Source organism: Mustelus asterias, chromosome 1 (assembly GCF_964213995.1).
Source record: "Mustelus asterias chromosome 1, sMusAst1.hap1.1, whole genome shotgun sequence".
NCBI classification, from domain to species: domain Eukaryota; kingdom Metazoa; phylum Chordata; class Chondrichthyes; order Carcharhiniformes; family Triakidae; genus Mustelus; species Mustelus asterias.
Genome location: NC_135801.1, coordinates 64208607 through 64221486, shown reverse-complemented (window position 1 = coordinate 64221486; position 12880 = coordinate 64208607). Strand labels below are relative to the sequence as shown.

At 40.6% G+C, this 12880-nt stretch overlaps 1 protein-coding gene across 1 annotated transcript in view; it reads right to left on the bottom strand.

Annotated features, from left to right (window-relative positions):
- The window catches only part of tll1 (tolloid-like 1), a 308946-nt gene that overhangs the window by 62251 nt on the left and 233815 nt on the right, over positions 1 to 12880 (bottom strand). The window contains exons 12-13 of the mRNA XM_078212332.1: positions 9901 to 10046; positions 6968 to 7163 (exon numbers count right to left, since the gene is read on the bottom strand). Of these exons, the coding sequence (XP_078068458.1) occupies positions 6968 to 7163; positions 9901 to 10046 (342 nt within the window). The remainder of the gene's footprint in view (positions 1 to 6967; positions 7164 to 9900; positions 10047 to 12880) is intronic.

Below are 12880 nucleotides of genomic sequence, written 5' to 3'. Positions count from 1 at the left end.
CTGAAATGTCTATGTTCTCTCAATCCCAATCACTGGATGCGTGCTGTAAACGTCATAGAAATTATATAAATGCCTGTGCAAGCCATTTCATAGAATGATAGAGCATAGAAGAAGGCATTCAGCCTATCATGCCTGTGCCAACTCTTTGAAAGGGCTAGCTAAATAGTTTTACTGCCCTGCTCTTTCCACATAATCCTATGAAATTTTCCCTCTGATATTTATCTTATTTCCTTTTGAAAGTTATTATTGAATCTGCTTCACCAGCCTTTCAGGCAGTGTTTTCCAAAGAAACATTCTCCTCATGGTTTTTGTTCTTTTGCAAATCATTTTAAATGTGTTCTCTGGTTACCAACCTTTCTACCACTGGGAACAGCTTTACCTTATTTACCCTATCAATGCCCTTTATCATTTTGAATATGTCTATTAAATGTCCCTTTAACCGTCTCTGATCTAAGATGAACTACTCCTACCCCAGTTTATGTAATCTTTCCAGTCTGGTACCATTCTAGTAATTATTTTCTGCACCCAGTCCATAGGCTTTTCTTTCTGAAAGTGCAATGCCCAGAATTGAACACAATGGGCCCGATTTTACTATTGCGTCGCACCCGTTTTCGGGCACGAAAACGTGGTAAAGTCGGGTGTGAGGCCATTAACGCGATCCGCGCCCGTGCTGATTGCCACTTTACTGATACCCAGGAATGGTGGCGATCCGCTTCGCGCCCAAAACAGGCGCAACGGCGATTTAAATGCGTTTGCATGCATTTAAATTGAATTAATGAACTGCCTGCCCAACTTTATCAGCATTTCCCCCTTTACCACCACGTTTGCCAATCCGGAACCGCGCCGTAATGGACATGCTAAATAAAAGTCTGAATCGGGCGCTCCAGCTGCTGAAGAGCACATTCAGAGCTTCCAACGGTTCTCTGACTCAGATCAGTGGTGGGGGGAAGGAGGGAGGTGGGTCAGATCATTCTCTGGTTTGGGGGGGGGGGGGGGGGGGGAGTGAGGCCAGATCGTTGTCTGGTTGCGGGGGGGAGGGGGGGGGGGGGGGGAGGAGGAGACGGGTCAGATGTATCTCTGGTGGGAAGGGCCGATCGTTGTCTGGTGGTGGTGGGGCGGGGGAGGGCTCGTCATTGTCTGGTGGGGAGGGAGGAGGAGACAGGTCAGATGTTCCTCTGGGGGGGGGAGGGGGGGGTTGGGTGAGTGAGGCCAGATTGTTGTCTGGAGGGGGGGGGGGTGAGTGAGGCCTGATCGCTCACTGGTGGAAGGAAGGAGGCAGATGGATCTCTGGTGGTGGTGGGGGGGGGGGGGGGGGGGGGGGGGGGGAGAGCCGTTGGATCTCTGGTGGGGGGGACAGATGGATCTCTGGTGGGGGTGCGGGGGGGTAGGAGGGTCTGCTGCCACTCTGTGGGTGATCAGTGGGGGGAGGAGGGGGCAGGGGTGGTGATCAATCTGGGTAGCGGGGGTGGGTGGGTAGATAAGGGGGACAGCGATGTGTGTGGGTAGTGGGGGGGGTGGATAAGGTGGACAGTGATGTGTGTGGGTAGTGGGGGGTTTGATAAGGGGGACAGTGATGTCTGTGGGGGCCATCGCTCCTGCTGTTCATTCCCGGCCGCTTTCTCCGCTTTCTGTGGCTCGGGAGCGATCTGACATGGGCGCGCGTTTTAGAATTTTTTTCTAACTGCGCATGCGCAGTTCAGAGCTCCGATCATTTGGGGCACGCTAAGCCCCGCCCACAGCGCAAATGGGACTGGCGATTTTTTTTCAGGCTGAGTGCATATGGGAGCGCCTGAAAGCAGATTCCTAAGTCGGATCCGCATTACGCCCAGATTCAGCACTCAGAATGGAAATGGTAAAATCAGGCCCAATGACCCCAAATATTCACTCGGGATTATGAAGTGGGTGGGGGAGAGGATTCCTGGGTGTTTGGCTGAAATTAATTGGAGGGTATCTTTTACATTTCCATGAGATTTTCTATTCGACCGCCTATCAGAAAGGAAAGCAGCCAGGTAGTGAAGGTCAGGAAAATGGAAAATCAGAAATGGGAGTTAGAGATCACGCAGAGATGGTGATAGAGGGAATAGGTGATTGTGGACGGGTCAGCTTATTGAGCTTGGAAGAAACATTGCCCCGTCTGGCCCATAGATACTGCTGTAAACCCACTTCCATTATATCGGAAAAAGATAAATTGGAGACAAGTTGGAATCGCATTTGAGATTTTAAAATGTTTGACTTCTCACCAACCTCGATTCACTTCCTTGGGAGTTAAAATTCCACCATTCCCTAATGCTCCACTTGGTAACTAATTAGTGATTTTTTAAGTTAGTGTAACTTCTCCGATTAATCACCAAAGTTAAGGCAGGAGATTAGAGGAATCCAATGGAAATTCAACACCAGTATCCATTATTTAGAAGCTATTTATGAGTTATGAACATACAAAGGAGTTAGACTATAGTTCCAGGCAACTCAAAAACTGAAAAGGAAACAACTCTCCTGGAGGGTTCAATGGGCAAGAACATTTTTGTATGGCTATGTACTGGGCTATATCTGATGAAAAGATGCCAGCTTTAATCTTCTTGTACTGACCTAGGCCATCTCCACACAGCAATAGGGGTTATGCTGTATTGATAAAGTTAGAATAAGATTGCTTTGGCTGGAATAATGCCCAGAGTTGATTAGCTTGTTGGCAATCAATGTCCATACTAATGTGGAGAATGATCATTGGAAAATAACAAGAATGGACTGTCCTTTCTGGTGAAGTATGAGACTTAGTACTTTTTATTTGTTAAGAACCTTGACTTTTTTAATGTTACAGGCAAATACATTTGCTTTTCTTAATTTGATATTGCTTAACTTGGATTATTGGACAATACTTAGTGTGAAAAGTTATGTTGAATTATCAAGAGTAGATGGTGTAAATGTGAGTTGGTAAGGAAAGTTAGGTGAAAGGATAAAAAGGATAAAAAATGAAAAGGTTTCCTCAATGAATTGAGTCAAAAAAATATATTTTTACTACAATTTGTCACAGATTCAAACTAAAGTAATAACCTAATAGAGAACTTGCAATGGTTTGGTGCACAGCTTGTAATCATCAGAAGATTGACCTTTAGGGATGATTGGAATTATTGAAGAAGGTCATATCTGAGAGTTTTATAAACACATCTGTTACAAAATCAGTTGACACTATAGTAATTGATGCTCCAAATAACTTGAAAGTAAAAAGTAGCATTCACTTAACAGATTAATTGAGGTCAATTTTCTCCTCTGTGGAGTGCAAAATTGATTGCTGTTCATTTTAAAATTCTTATCCTTGTTTACAAATCTTCCCATAGCCTTGCTGTTCCCCATTGCCATGATGTCCTAGGGTCTGACAACCCTCTGAGATATCTGCACTCCTCTAATTCTGACCTCTTGTGCATCCCCAATTTTATTTGTTCCACCATTGGTGGCCATCCCTTCAGTTACCAAGGCCCCAAGCTATGCAATACCCTCCCTACACCTCTCAGCCTCTTTATCTTGCTTTCCTTCTTTAAGACACTCCTTAAAACCTACTACTTTGACCAAACATTTGGTCAGCAGGTCTGATATGTCCTAATGAGGCTCGGGATCATATTTTGCTTTATATTGTTCAGGTTAAGTACCTCGGGATGCTTTATTATGTTAAAGGTGCTATATAAGTTATTGTTGATTTAATGGTCATGTTCATTAACAGTTTGGTCCCTTTATCTAAAGAAAGAAAGATTGGCATTGTAGTCAGTCCAGGGAAGGTTCACAAGGTTTATCCCGGTTATGGAGGGATTTTCTTACGAGGAGAATTGAACAGGTTGGGCCTGAACTCATTGGAGTTCAGAAGAATGAGAGACAACCTTATTAAGACATATAGGATTTTCAGAGGACTTGACGCTAAATGCTGAGAAGTCTAGGACCAGAGAGCATTATTTCAGAGTAAAGGGTCACCCATTTAAGACAGGGATGTGGAGGAATTTCTTCTATCAGAGTGTAGTGAATTCTTCACCGCAGAGAGCTGTAGAGGCTGGGTTGTTAAGTTTTGTCAAGGCTGAGATAGGCAGATCAAGGGTTTTGGGGAAAGTGGAACTGAGGATAATCATATCAGATCGGTCATGAGCCCATTGAATGGTGGAGTAGACCCGATGGGCCGAAAGGCCTGCTTCTGCTCAAGTCATGTGGCCATTTGGTCTAACCCGATGCAGTATGTGGTCAGTTTTAGAACATAGTATTGCTGGGAGGACAGAAGATGAGCTCAAGGTTTTATCGCAGCCAGTCAATCTTATTTCTACCGGATGTCCACACAGGAATTATCCCCATTACTGTTCTAGCTGAAATGAGCCAAGTAAGCAGAAGAAGATTAAAGGTTGGATCTTTTCATCCAATGTGATCCAATAAAATAGTTCATTCATAGAAATGTGATTTAAAATTCTTCAACCTCATGTCAAAATTCTCCTCCCCCCTCAAACTTACACATATATGGTATACTATACTGCATGCTTACATGAATAACAGAATGCATCAGCATTGAACATAAACCTCATTAAAATTTTCCCCGTTGTTTTAACAGCCTGGTATAAAAATAGTTTAGACAGATAAGACAGAGAAAAGCTAGCTTTATCTGTGCACAGTGTATTTAAATACAAGAAATAAAAATGCCCTTGTTTAATTTTCACACAGTTACTTGGCAACGAGAGCTCCTAAAAGAGTAGAAGCCTGGAACCAAAAGACAAAATGATTGTCAATTGCTTGATTGGTCAAATAGAGTGATACAAGAGACTGACACAAAGCATCTTGCTATAGCAAGGTCCACAATCACACAACCTGGATGGAAATTGACAAAAATTGTATCCAACCAGGGCAAACAGCCATGCTCTTAGATTTAAACCTGCAACATCAGATTCAAGTCAAATCTATGCTGCTTGCCACAGTGAAGCATTTCATCTTGAAAATTTAACCAAGTCAACCTTCACTCTGGTTTGCAACTTATTTTTGTCCACTCATGAAACTCACACCTCCGTACCTTTAAATCAAATTTTAACTGCCCCATTTAACTAACATAATTCAGTCCTAATGTCACAGGCAATGATCTGTAAAGACAGTTTATGTAAACGTAATGGTTGAGTGAAGAAGATAAAATTAAACCTAATCATAACTTCTTCAAAATAATGAAATGTGCAAAAGATTAGAATGCTTTTGGATTTAACTTGAATCAGTTATTGAAAACGTATCAGAGTCCATGAAAATTGGAAACTGTTGCAAAAAATGTAACAACGGCTGATTCATTTTCTAACCTAAATGCATGGAATTACATTTAGATTAGAATACAATTGCTCTATCACTTAAACCTAACACTTTTCTCAGTTACTTATGTTGTAACATAAAACAGCGTACCAATTACATTAAACCTTCTAATCTGATATTTTTACATTTTTGAAATTGAAATGCTGCTGCTCCATATTCCTTGCATAATATGTATAACATACTGTCTTGAGAGAAATAACAGTCTCTGCTCTCCAGCATCTGAGTAATGTTTGCACAGCAGACACAAACAAAAAGGAAGGAAAAGTGGCACTCCACTGCTTCCAGGAGGAAGTGGTTGATCTCCACCTGGGCCATCACTCTGACTCCTTACTCAAGTATGATTCCATCCTAACCATTTGTACTTTACTTTCCCATCCACTCGCCTTTCGCTGGCTCTGTATTTGCTTATAATCTATTAAACCTCCAACTTCTTCCAGTTCTGATACGAGGTCATTGACCTGAAACACTTTCTTTCTCCACAGATGCTTTCTGACCAGCATTTGATATTTGAATTTCATATTTCCAACTTCTGCAGCATTTAGGTTTTGCTTTTACTGTTCCATAATCCCTGATACTGTCAAATTTCTTGTTCCAGTGGGCATTATTTGTCTGCAAATTTAACAGTGTGAATTCACAGAACATTTGACAACAGAGGTATTGCGTTTTAACTCGAACTTGTCCTCATCACTCCCAATCACAAGGTTGCTGAGGCTAAATACAGCAATTTCATTACTGCCTGACAGAAATTATTTACCTGGGATCAGTAAAGATTGGGAGTCCAGGAAAAGCACTTCTGCTCCTCCTGGAACACAAGCAGTTCCGTGAAAGCACTTACTTTTTCATTAAGCTGCTGTGACCTTCCTTGAGCTGCTGTGTTTCCTGAGCCCCACCCATTTTTGTTGGTTAAAATCACCCCGCTAGTCTCGTTTCCTTTGCGTTATTTCGGACCAAGGACAGGTTAGTTCACTTGACTAGGTGGCTAACATGTGGCTCAGAATAATGCAAACAGTATTGGTTCGATTTCTGTTCTGGCTGAGGTATACTTGGGCCCTGCCCCGAGGTTGGAAGGCAATGGCAAATCGCCACTCAGGGTAGAAGGCTGCAAAGAAAGCTACTCTGGATGAAACATTCACCGGAAACCTCAACCTCGCCTGTGGCTGGGATTTTCTGGTCCAACTGCAGTGAATGGAGTTTTGGCTGAGCGTCAAATTCTCCACTCTTGCTGGCAGTGGGGTTGGGGTGAATGAGATTGGAGAATCCTGCCCATTATCAAACAATGAGCCAAAGACTTGCCTTCAGGCAGCACATGAATTAATTATTTTTTTTCCCCAGATGCATTTTTTACTGTAGCAAAAGAATAATAATACTATATTCTTCAGTTCCCCCTTTGACTACATTACAATATACTTACAATTTTCATGAATCTGTTCAGAAAGCTTAATCAAGTAACTATTCAAGAATTTGTTTACCACATGCTTGTCCACCTGCGAAGAAAGCTCAGCAGGTTTCTTGATGGAAATACTTACATTTCTTGGTTATTGTTGCAACGTGTCAGTTATTTTTTGCTTCCTGTATATCATTAGAGAAGGTGATTAAGGATGCTACCTGAGCTATATTTATTGGTTCTTATAATACACTGAATGTTGCCTGTTCGTACCTTTAAAAAAGTTTGCTGCAAATCCTGCTTTATTAACTGTTCCATCAGAAACAAACTTCATCCAGAGAGTATTAGAAGTAGATTTGATGTCTTCTGGTTTGTCATAGCCACAGAAACGCCCAATTAAAGGACTGTTTTCATTATTGCCATTTCGGACTTCTAAATAGTCGTAGGCACAATTGTCATGTTGCTCAACCTATGGTAGAATAAGGAAAATATTTTACTCATTTTTACACAAGGTAACCAGGACGAACAAGAACTATGAACCAACTAAAAATGGATTGGTTTTCACTGAATCTTGGAAAAGCACAACAGAGAAGGCCACTTAGCCCATCAGGTCTGCATCATTTCTTTCTAAGTTCCAAGTTCCACTACCCCATTCTTTCCTATATCTCTGATTTTCTCTTCAAGTATTCCAATTCCTTTTTATTTAAGGCACCTGGTAAATACATTTTCCCCACCCCATCAATAGTACATTCCAAATCCAAACCACACATTGTGTAAAAAACAACCTTTTTTCTCGTATCATTTCTGGTTCTTTTACTGTGTCCTCTTGTTATTGATCCTCCAGCTACTGGAAATAGTTTCGCCTTATTTACTCTACCTAAATCATTCATGATTTTAAAGATCTCACCAAATCTTCTCTTAGACTTCTCAACACAAACAAACACAGCTTTTGTATTTTAGCCACTTAACTACAATCTTTCCATTACCGAAAGAATTCGAGTAAATCTCTTCTGTACCCTGTTCAAAGCCTTCACACCTTTTCTAAAGTGTGGTGCTCAAGCGTTTCTCAGGGTAATGGCCTAAGACCAACCATTTTCAGCTGTTTCATCAATGACCTTCCTTCCATCATAAAGTCAGAAGTGAAGATGTTCGCAGATGACTAAAATGTTGAGTATCATTCATGACTCCTCAGAGACTAAAGCAGTCCATGTCCAAATGCAGCAAGACTGGACAATATCTCGGATTTGTGAAGGAAACACCCCTAGGTCTCTCTGTTTTTGCATCTCCTTTAAAATTGTACCATTTAGATTGTGTTGGGTTGAATTTTCACAGAGTCAGATGTCTGGAGAGACCAAGCATTAATTATCCTGTTAAAACATTAGTGCCCAAGGGAAAACATTTCTTAATTGACAACTCTTTCTATCAGATCTATTTTGTAAAATGCACAATTTTATTTACATAAGATAAAGAAGTGTCAAGTGCTTGTGGTTTCTGTTATTGATACTCGCAGCAAGACAGGCTTTTGAACCAACATCCAGCAGTCCTTGTGGCTGCTTCCCTTTGGAGATGGCAGGTTAGCCTCCTGTCAGCACTCACCCGTCCCCTGAACAAAAATCCTGCCTTTGCAGGCACTTTCTCCAAAGGTGGGCACGCCAAGCTGGGGTATTTCCTGACTCCTACTATCTGCCTCGAAGATGAAAATCCAGCCAATTGTCTCTCCTCATTCTTCCTCCCAAAATGTCTCACCTCATAATTTTCAGCTTTGAATTTCACCTATCATGCGTTTGCCTACTCTACTTTCTTCTCTATGGCCTCTTGAAGTCCATTGCTATCTACTTTACAAACTGCTACACTTCCAAGTTTCATGTCATCTGCAAATTTTTAAATTGCATCCTGTATCCACAAGTCCAAGTCACTAATGTTTATCAAAAACAGCAGTGATTTTGGTACAGGACCTTAGGGAATGCCACTGCATACCTTCCTCCTGTTCAATAAATAGTCATTCATCACAACTTGCTATTTTCTATCCTTCAGCTAATATTGTATCCATGCTCATCTTATCCCACAGTCTTCAATTTTGCAAACTTTATTAAATGCCTTAAAGTCAACATCAACCGTACTGCCCTCATCCACTTGCTACCTTTTCAAAAACTCAGTCAAGTAGGTCAAACATATTTGCCCTTAACAAAACTGTATTGGTTGTCCTTTATTAGTCCATATTTGTCCAAAAGTGGTTGTTATTTTCTCCTGGATTACTATTCCTAAATGTTTCCCCATCACCAATGTTAAAATGATTAGCCTATAATTGCAATGTTTATCTGTCTTCCGTTTTTTGAACAATTTGGAACACAGGGACCATTTAGCCTGAAATCCTCTAGTACTTCAGCATCACGCCTATATCTGAGGAGAACTGTGGCTAGAATCACTGCAATTTCTACTGCTACTTCCCTCAGCAACCTAGGATGCAATCCATCTGAATCCAGGACTTAGTCGCTTTAAGTATTGCTAACCCTTCTGGTACTGTCTCTTTATCTATTTTTATTTAATCACATCCAGTACCCCAGTAACTTTCTAATTTACCATAGCTTTGCCAAGATCCACTTCCTTGGTAAACACTAATGCAAAGTATTAATTTCATCTTAACCATGCCTTTTTGACTCTTTTCTTTTTTTAACACCTTTGTACCTTTTACATTCAGCTCAATTTTCCCTTGTACCATCAAGCTGACTTCTGTTAAACTTCAACACACTCTTTTGTCCTCCAAGGAGCTCTGGTTTTGGCTGCCTTCTGTTTCCCCATGTGGGTATGTGCCGAGACTGTGCCCTGTCATCTTCTCGAGATCATTTTTCTGTCTGAATTCCGTTTACAAATACGAAATTCAACTCCTCAGTGATATACTAATGAACAATTTAAATTTCAGAAGTAAAAAAATACATTTTAAATAAGGCTAAACAGCATGGATTCTACTTTACGACTCAAATATGCAGAATGTAAACTCCAGTAGTTGGTTCTTGAAATTTTTCATTACCTACATACAAAAACCAAGTAATCCCAATAATCTTATCTATAGATTATAGATCTAAGAGAATTAAATCTGAAGCTAGTTGCACTTTACCTTGGGTCATACAAGGTGATATTCTCTGCACAGTGATGTTCTATCATTTAAACTTTCTACCTGTTAAATGTTTATCATGCAACAAAGTTACCTCAAAGGCCTGAAACATTAATCCTACATGGTAGTGCTCAGACATTGTTATCTTCCACACGCACTCCTTCATTGGTCTATAGTCATCTGGATAGTTGGGAGACTGGATCTGTCCCGATTCTTTACTGATCTCACCACCACAAATTGCTAATAATTAAAAGAAAAACATGTTTAAGCAGGGGAATGATTATCAAGATGGTAACTTACAAAATTCAATAATTAATATTTTAAACAGAGCAATTACAAATTCATGTGAAACCTCTCTCCCTGACAACAATGAAAAGGATGGGAATACAATGAATCGCATTGTGTGATTGATGCTTAGATTTCACAGTACAGTTATCCTCCCATATTGTTGAATGCAAGAACAAAAGCATGATCTACCTCTACCCTGTTTGCTCCTTGGCAAAATACTCTGGGGTCCTCCCTATTGTGCACCATAACTTAACTGAAACCCAAAAGAAATGCTTAAATGTCTTTTAAGTAATTTCTCCAGGGACTTTACCAATCTTTCTCCCAAGTTACAGAGAACAGTCAGAAGATTCCTATGGCAATTCAACCATTCTGTTGCGCTGACTGCACAATGTCACACTTCGTGCATTCCAAAACTATTATTTGCCTTTGCAACCATCTGATGGACCCAGCATCATCAAAGGAACAAAAGGTAATGTTGTCTTTAAGACTGCACAGTATGATTAGTCCCAAGATATCAGACAAGCCTAATAGTTTATTATGTTGTTTTGGAAAATACAATACGTTGAAAGGTAGAATGCTTTTCAATCAAATCCTGAAATATGGGGCGGGATTTACCTCTCCCTCCACGGCATGTTTCGCAGCAGTAGGAGGCAGCGTGCCACTTACTAGTGGCAGGATCTTATGGCCTCGCCATTGTCAATGGGGTTTCCTGTGGAACACACCCCTCACCGCCAGGAAACCCATGGCGGGCATGTGCTGTCGGCAGGATCGTAAGATTCCGCCGACATAAACAGCAGCAAGATTTCAATGATTTGTTTTTTCTTCCTGTATGTCATTAGAGAAAGAGATTAAGCCTGTTACCTAAAAAAGTGTGCCTTCTTTTAATCTTCACTAATTGAAGCACAGATGTATTGCACATGGCGATTGCAAACTCCTTCAATCATGGTGAAGGTACAGATTTAAATTGATTATAAGAGGAGTGAATTTCTATGGAATTTCTCCTTTTCCGTAACATTGTCAGGAAACATTGTGTAAACCCTGAGGAACAGCGTAAAAGGCACTTATATTATTTATTCAGTGGTTTCCATTGCTCCCCACTGCAGAAGGGAAGGAGAACTTCTGTGGAAATTCATCTTCTTGAGTCTGTGAACTTCACCGAACTGTGGATCCAATGCTAAATTACTGTCCAGCAGGCAAGTGTGGACAAATCTCCCTACTCATCAATTGCCAATACTTCTAGACGTAGGCTATGCATTAATTGAAAAACAGGGAAGATGAAAGAGGCCCATGACCAGCATGTGAGAAACAAATTACTCAATCTGCATATTGGACAAAAAGTCAGAGTACAACACCCAACCAATGGCACATGAAATCCAGCAGAAATTATCACCATAATTAAATCTGGATGGATAAGCAAACCATAGATATGTTTCAGAAACCAGTCAATTTATTGCTGTGTATAATGGTATATTCACATACAAAGTTAATTTATTTTGCTGTCATGCAAATAGTTTGATTCTTTAAGGGGTAAACACCTAGTTTAGAAAAAAGTAGGGTGTTGTGGTATGGTGTACACGTACCTTTAAGGCTGAGTATTGCAGACCTAGAAGTCTCTCCCAAATTTCATCCATTCTCCACCTTCCTGTTAAAACCATACCACTTTGACCAAATATTTGGCCACACATCCTGTATCTAATTTTCAAAATTGTCACCGACTATTTTCATTACATCTCTGCAAAGCACCATGCAATGTTTCCCCATATTATTAAAGTGGATGAAAAATTTCATGTTAAGGTTGTTGTCACTGAGATCTGGCATTGAGTTTTGGTCTTAGCAAAGGTAGTAATAGTCCTCCATCTGTTGAACATTAATTTTCCCTTAGTCAAAAATGTTATTTTAAAATTAATTATAAACATGGAGTTTGAGCATGTTTTCATTTTAATTAGTGTGCCTAATGGCTAATTTTTGAGCTCCTAGGAGATAGTACTCAGTCTCTGCTACCACCAATCCACCCACTCTCTCCCCATCTCAGAGGCCCAGCTCTCATCTTTATCAAGCAGTTTGAGAAGAGTTTTCTTCATGCTGAGCAGTCGACAGCTGTTTGTTATTATTTGCTGCTATGGTTGCGTGGTGTTGCTAAGGAGCCAATTCCAGTTGCTTGGTGCCCTGGAAACTCATTGCAGCAAAAGAATTGTCATAACAAATTATTGATCAGAGTAGAAAGCCATCCACAATATAAGTAACTCATGATGTTTGGTATTAAACAGGATAATTAGGTATGACTAAGAGTCAAGACAGGAACTAATATTGGCCACACTTACAATAGTTATTTTACCATGAAATTCTCAGCTCCATACTGAATTGGTAATGAAACCAACGAAGAGGAACCAAATCAAATTATCAGGGGCATGTACTGCACTTAATTTACGAATTACAGGTTTTTGCTGTTCCATCACAGGATTTAATTTTTCAGCTAACATTTGGGTTGAATTTTATTGCAACAGCCACACTTGAAGCATGTGGGGGTGGGGGGACACTTGCAGTGAGCTGAGAACCCAGACAAGGGTATGATCAGTTTGCAAAAGGAAAAAGAGCTGACAGAGCAAGTACTATGAGCAGAAGTCTTTCCAAATAGGCAAGCAAGCAGCTATGTAGTGTCACTACTGAAAGGCTTTCCAGCCAATCGGTCTTATTGATCAAATTCTTCCTGTTGTGCTCTCATCTTGTTCACGTCTGGGGAATTCTACAGGATTGAAATCTGTGCATTGGCAGTTAACACCAGAATC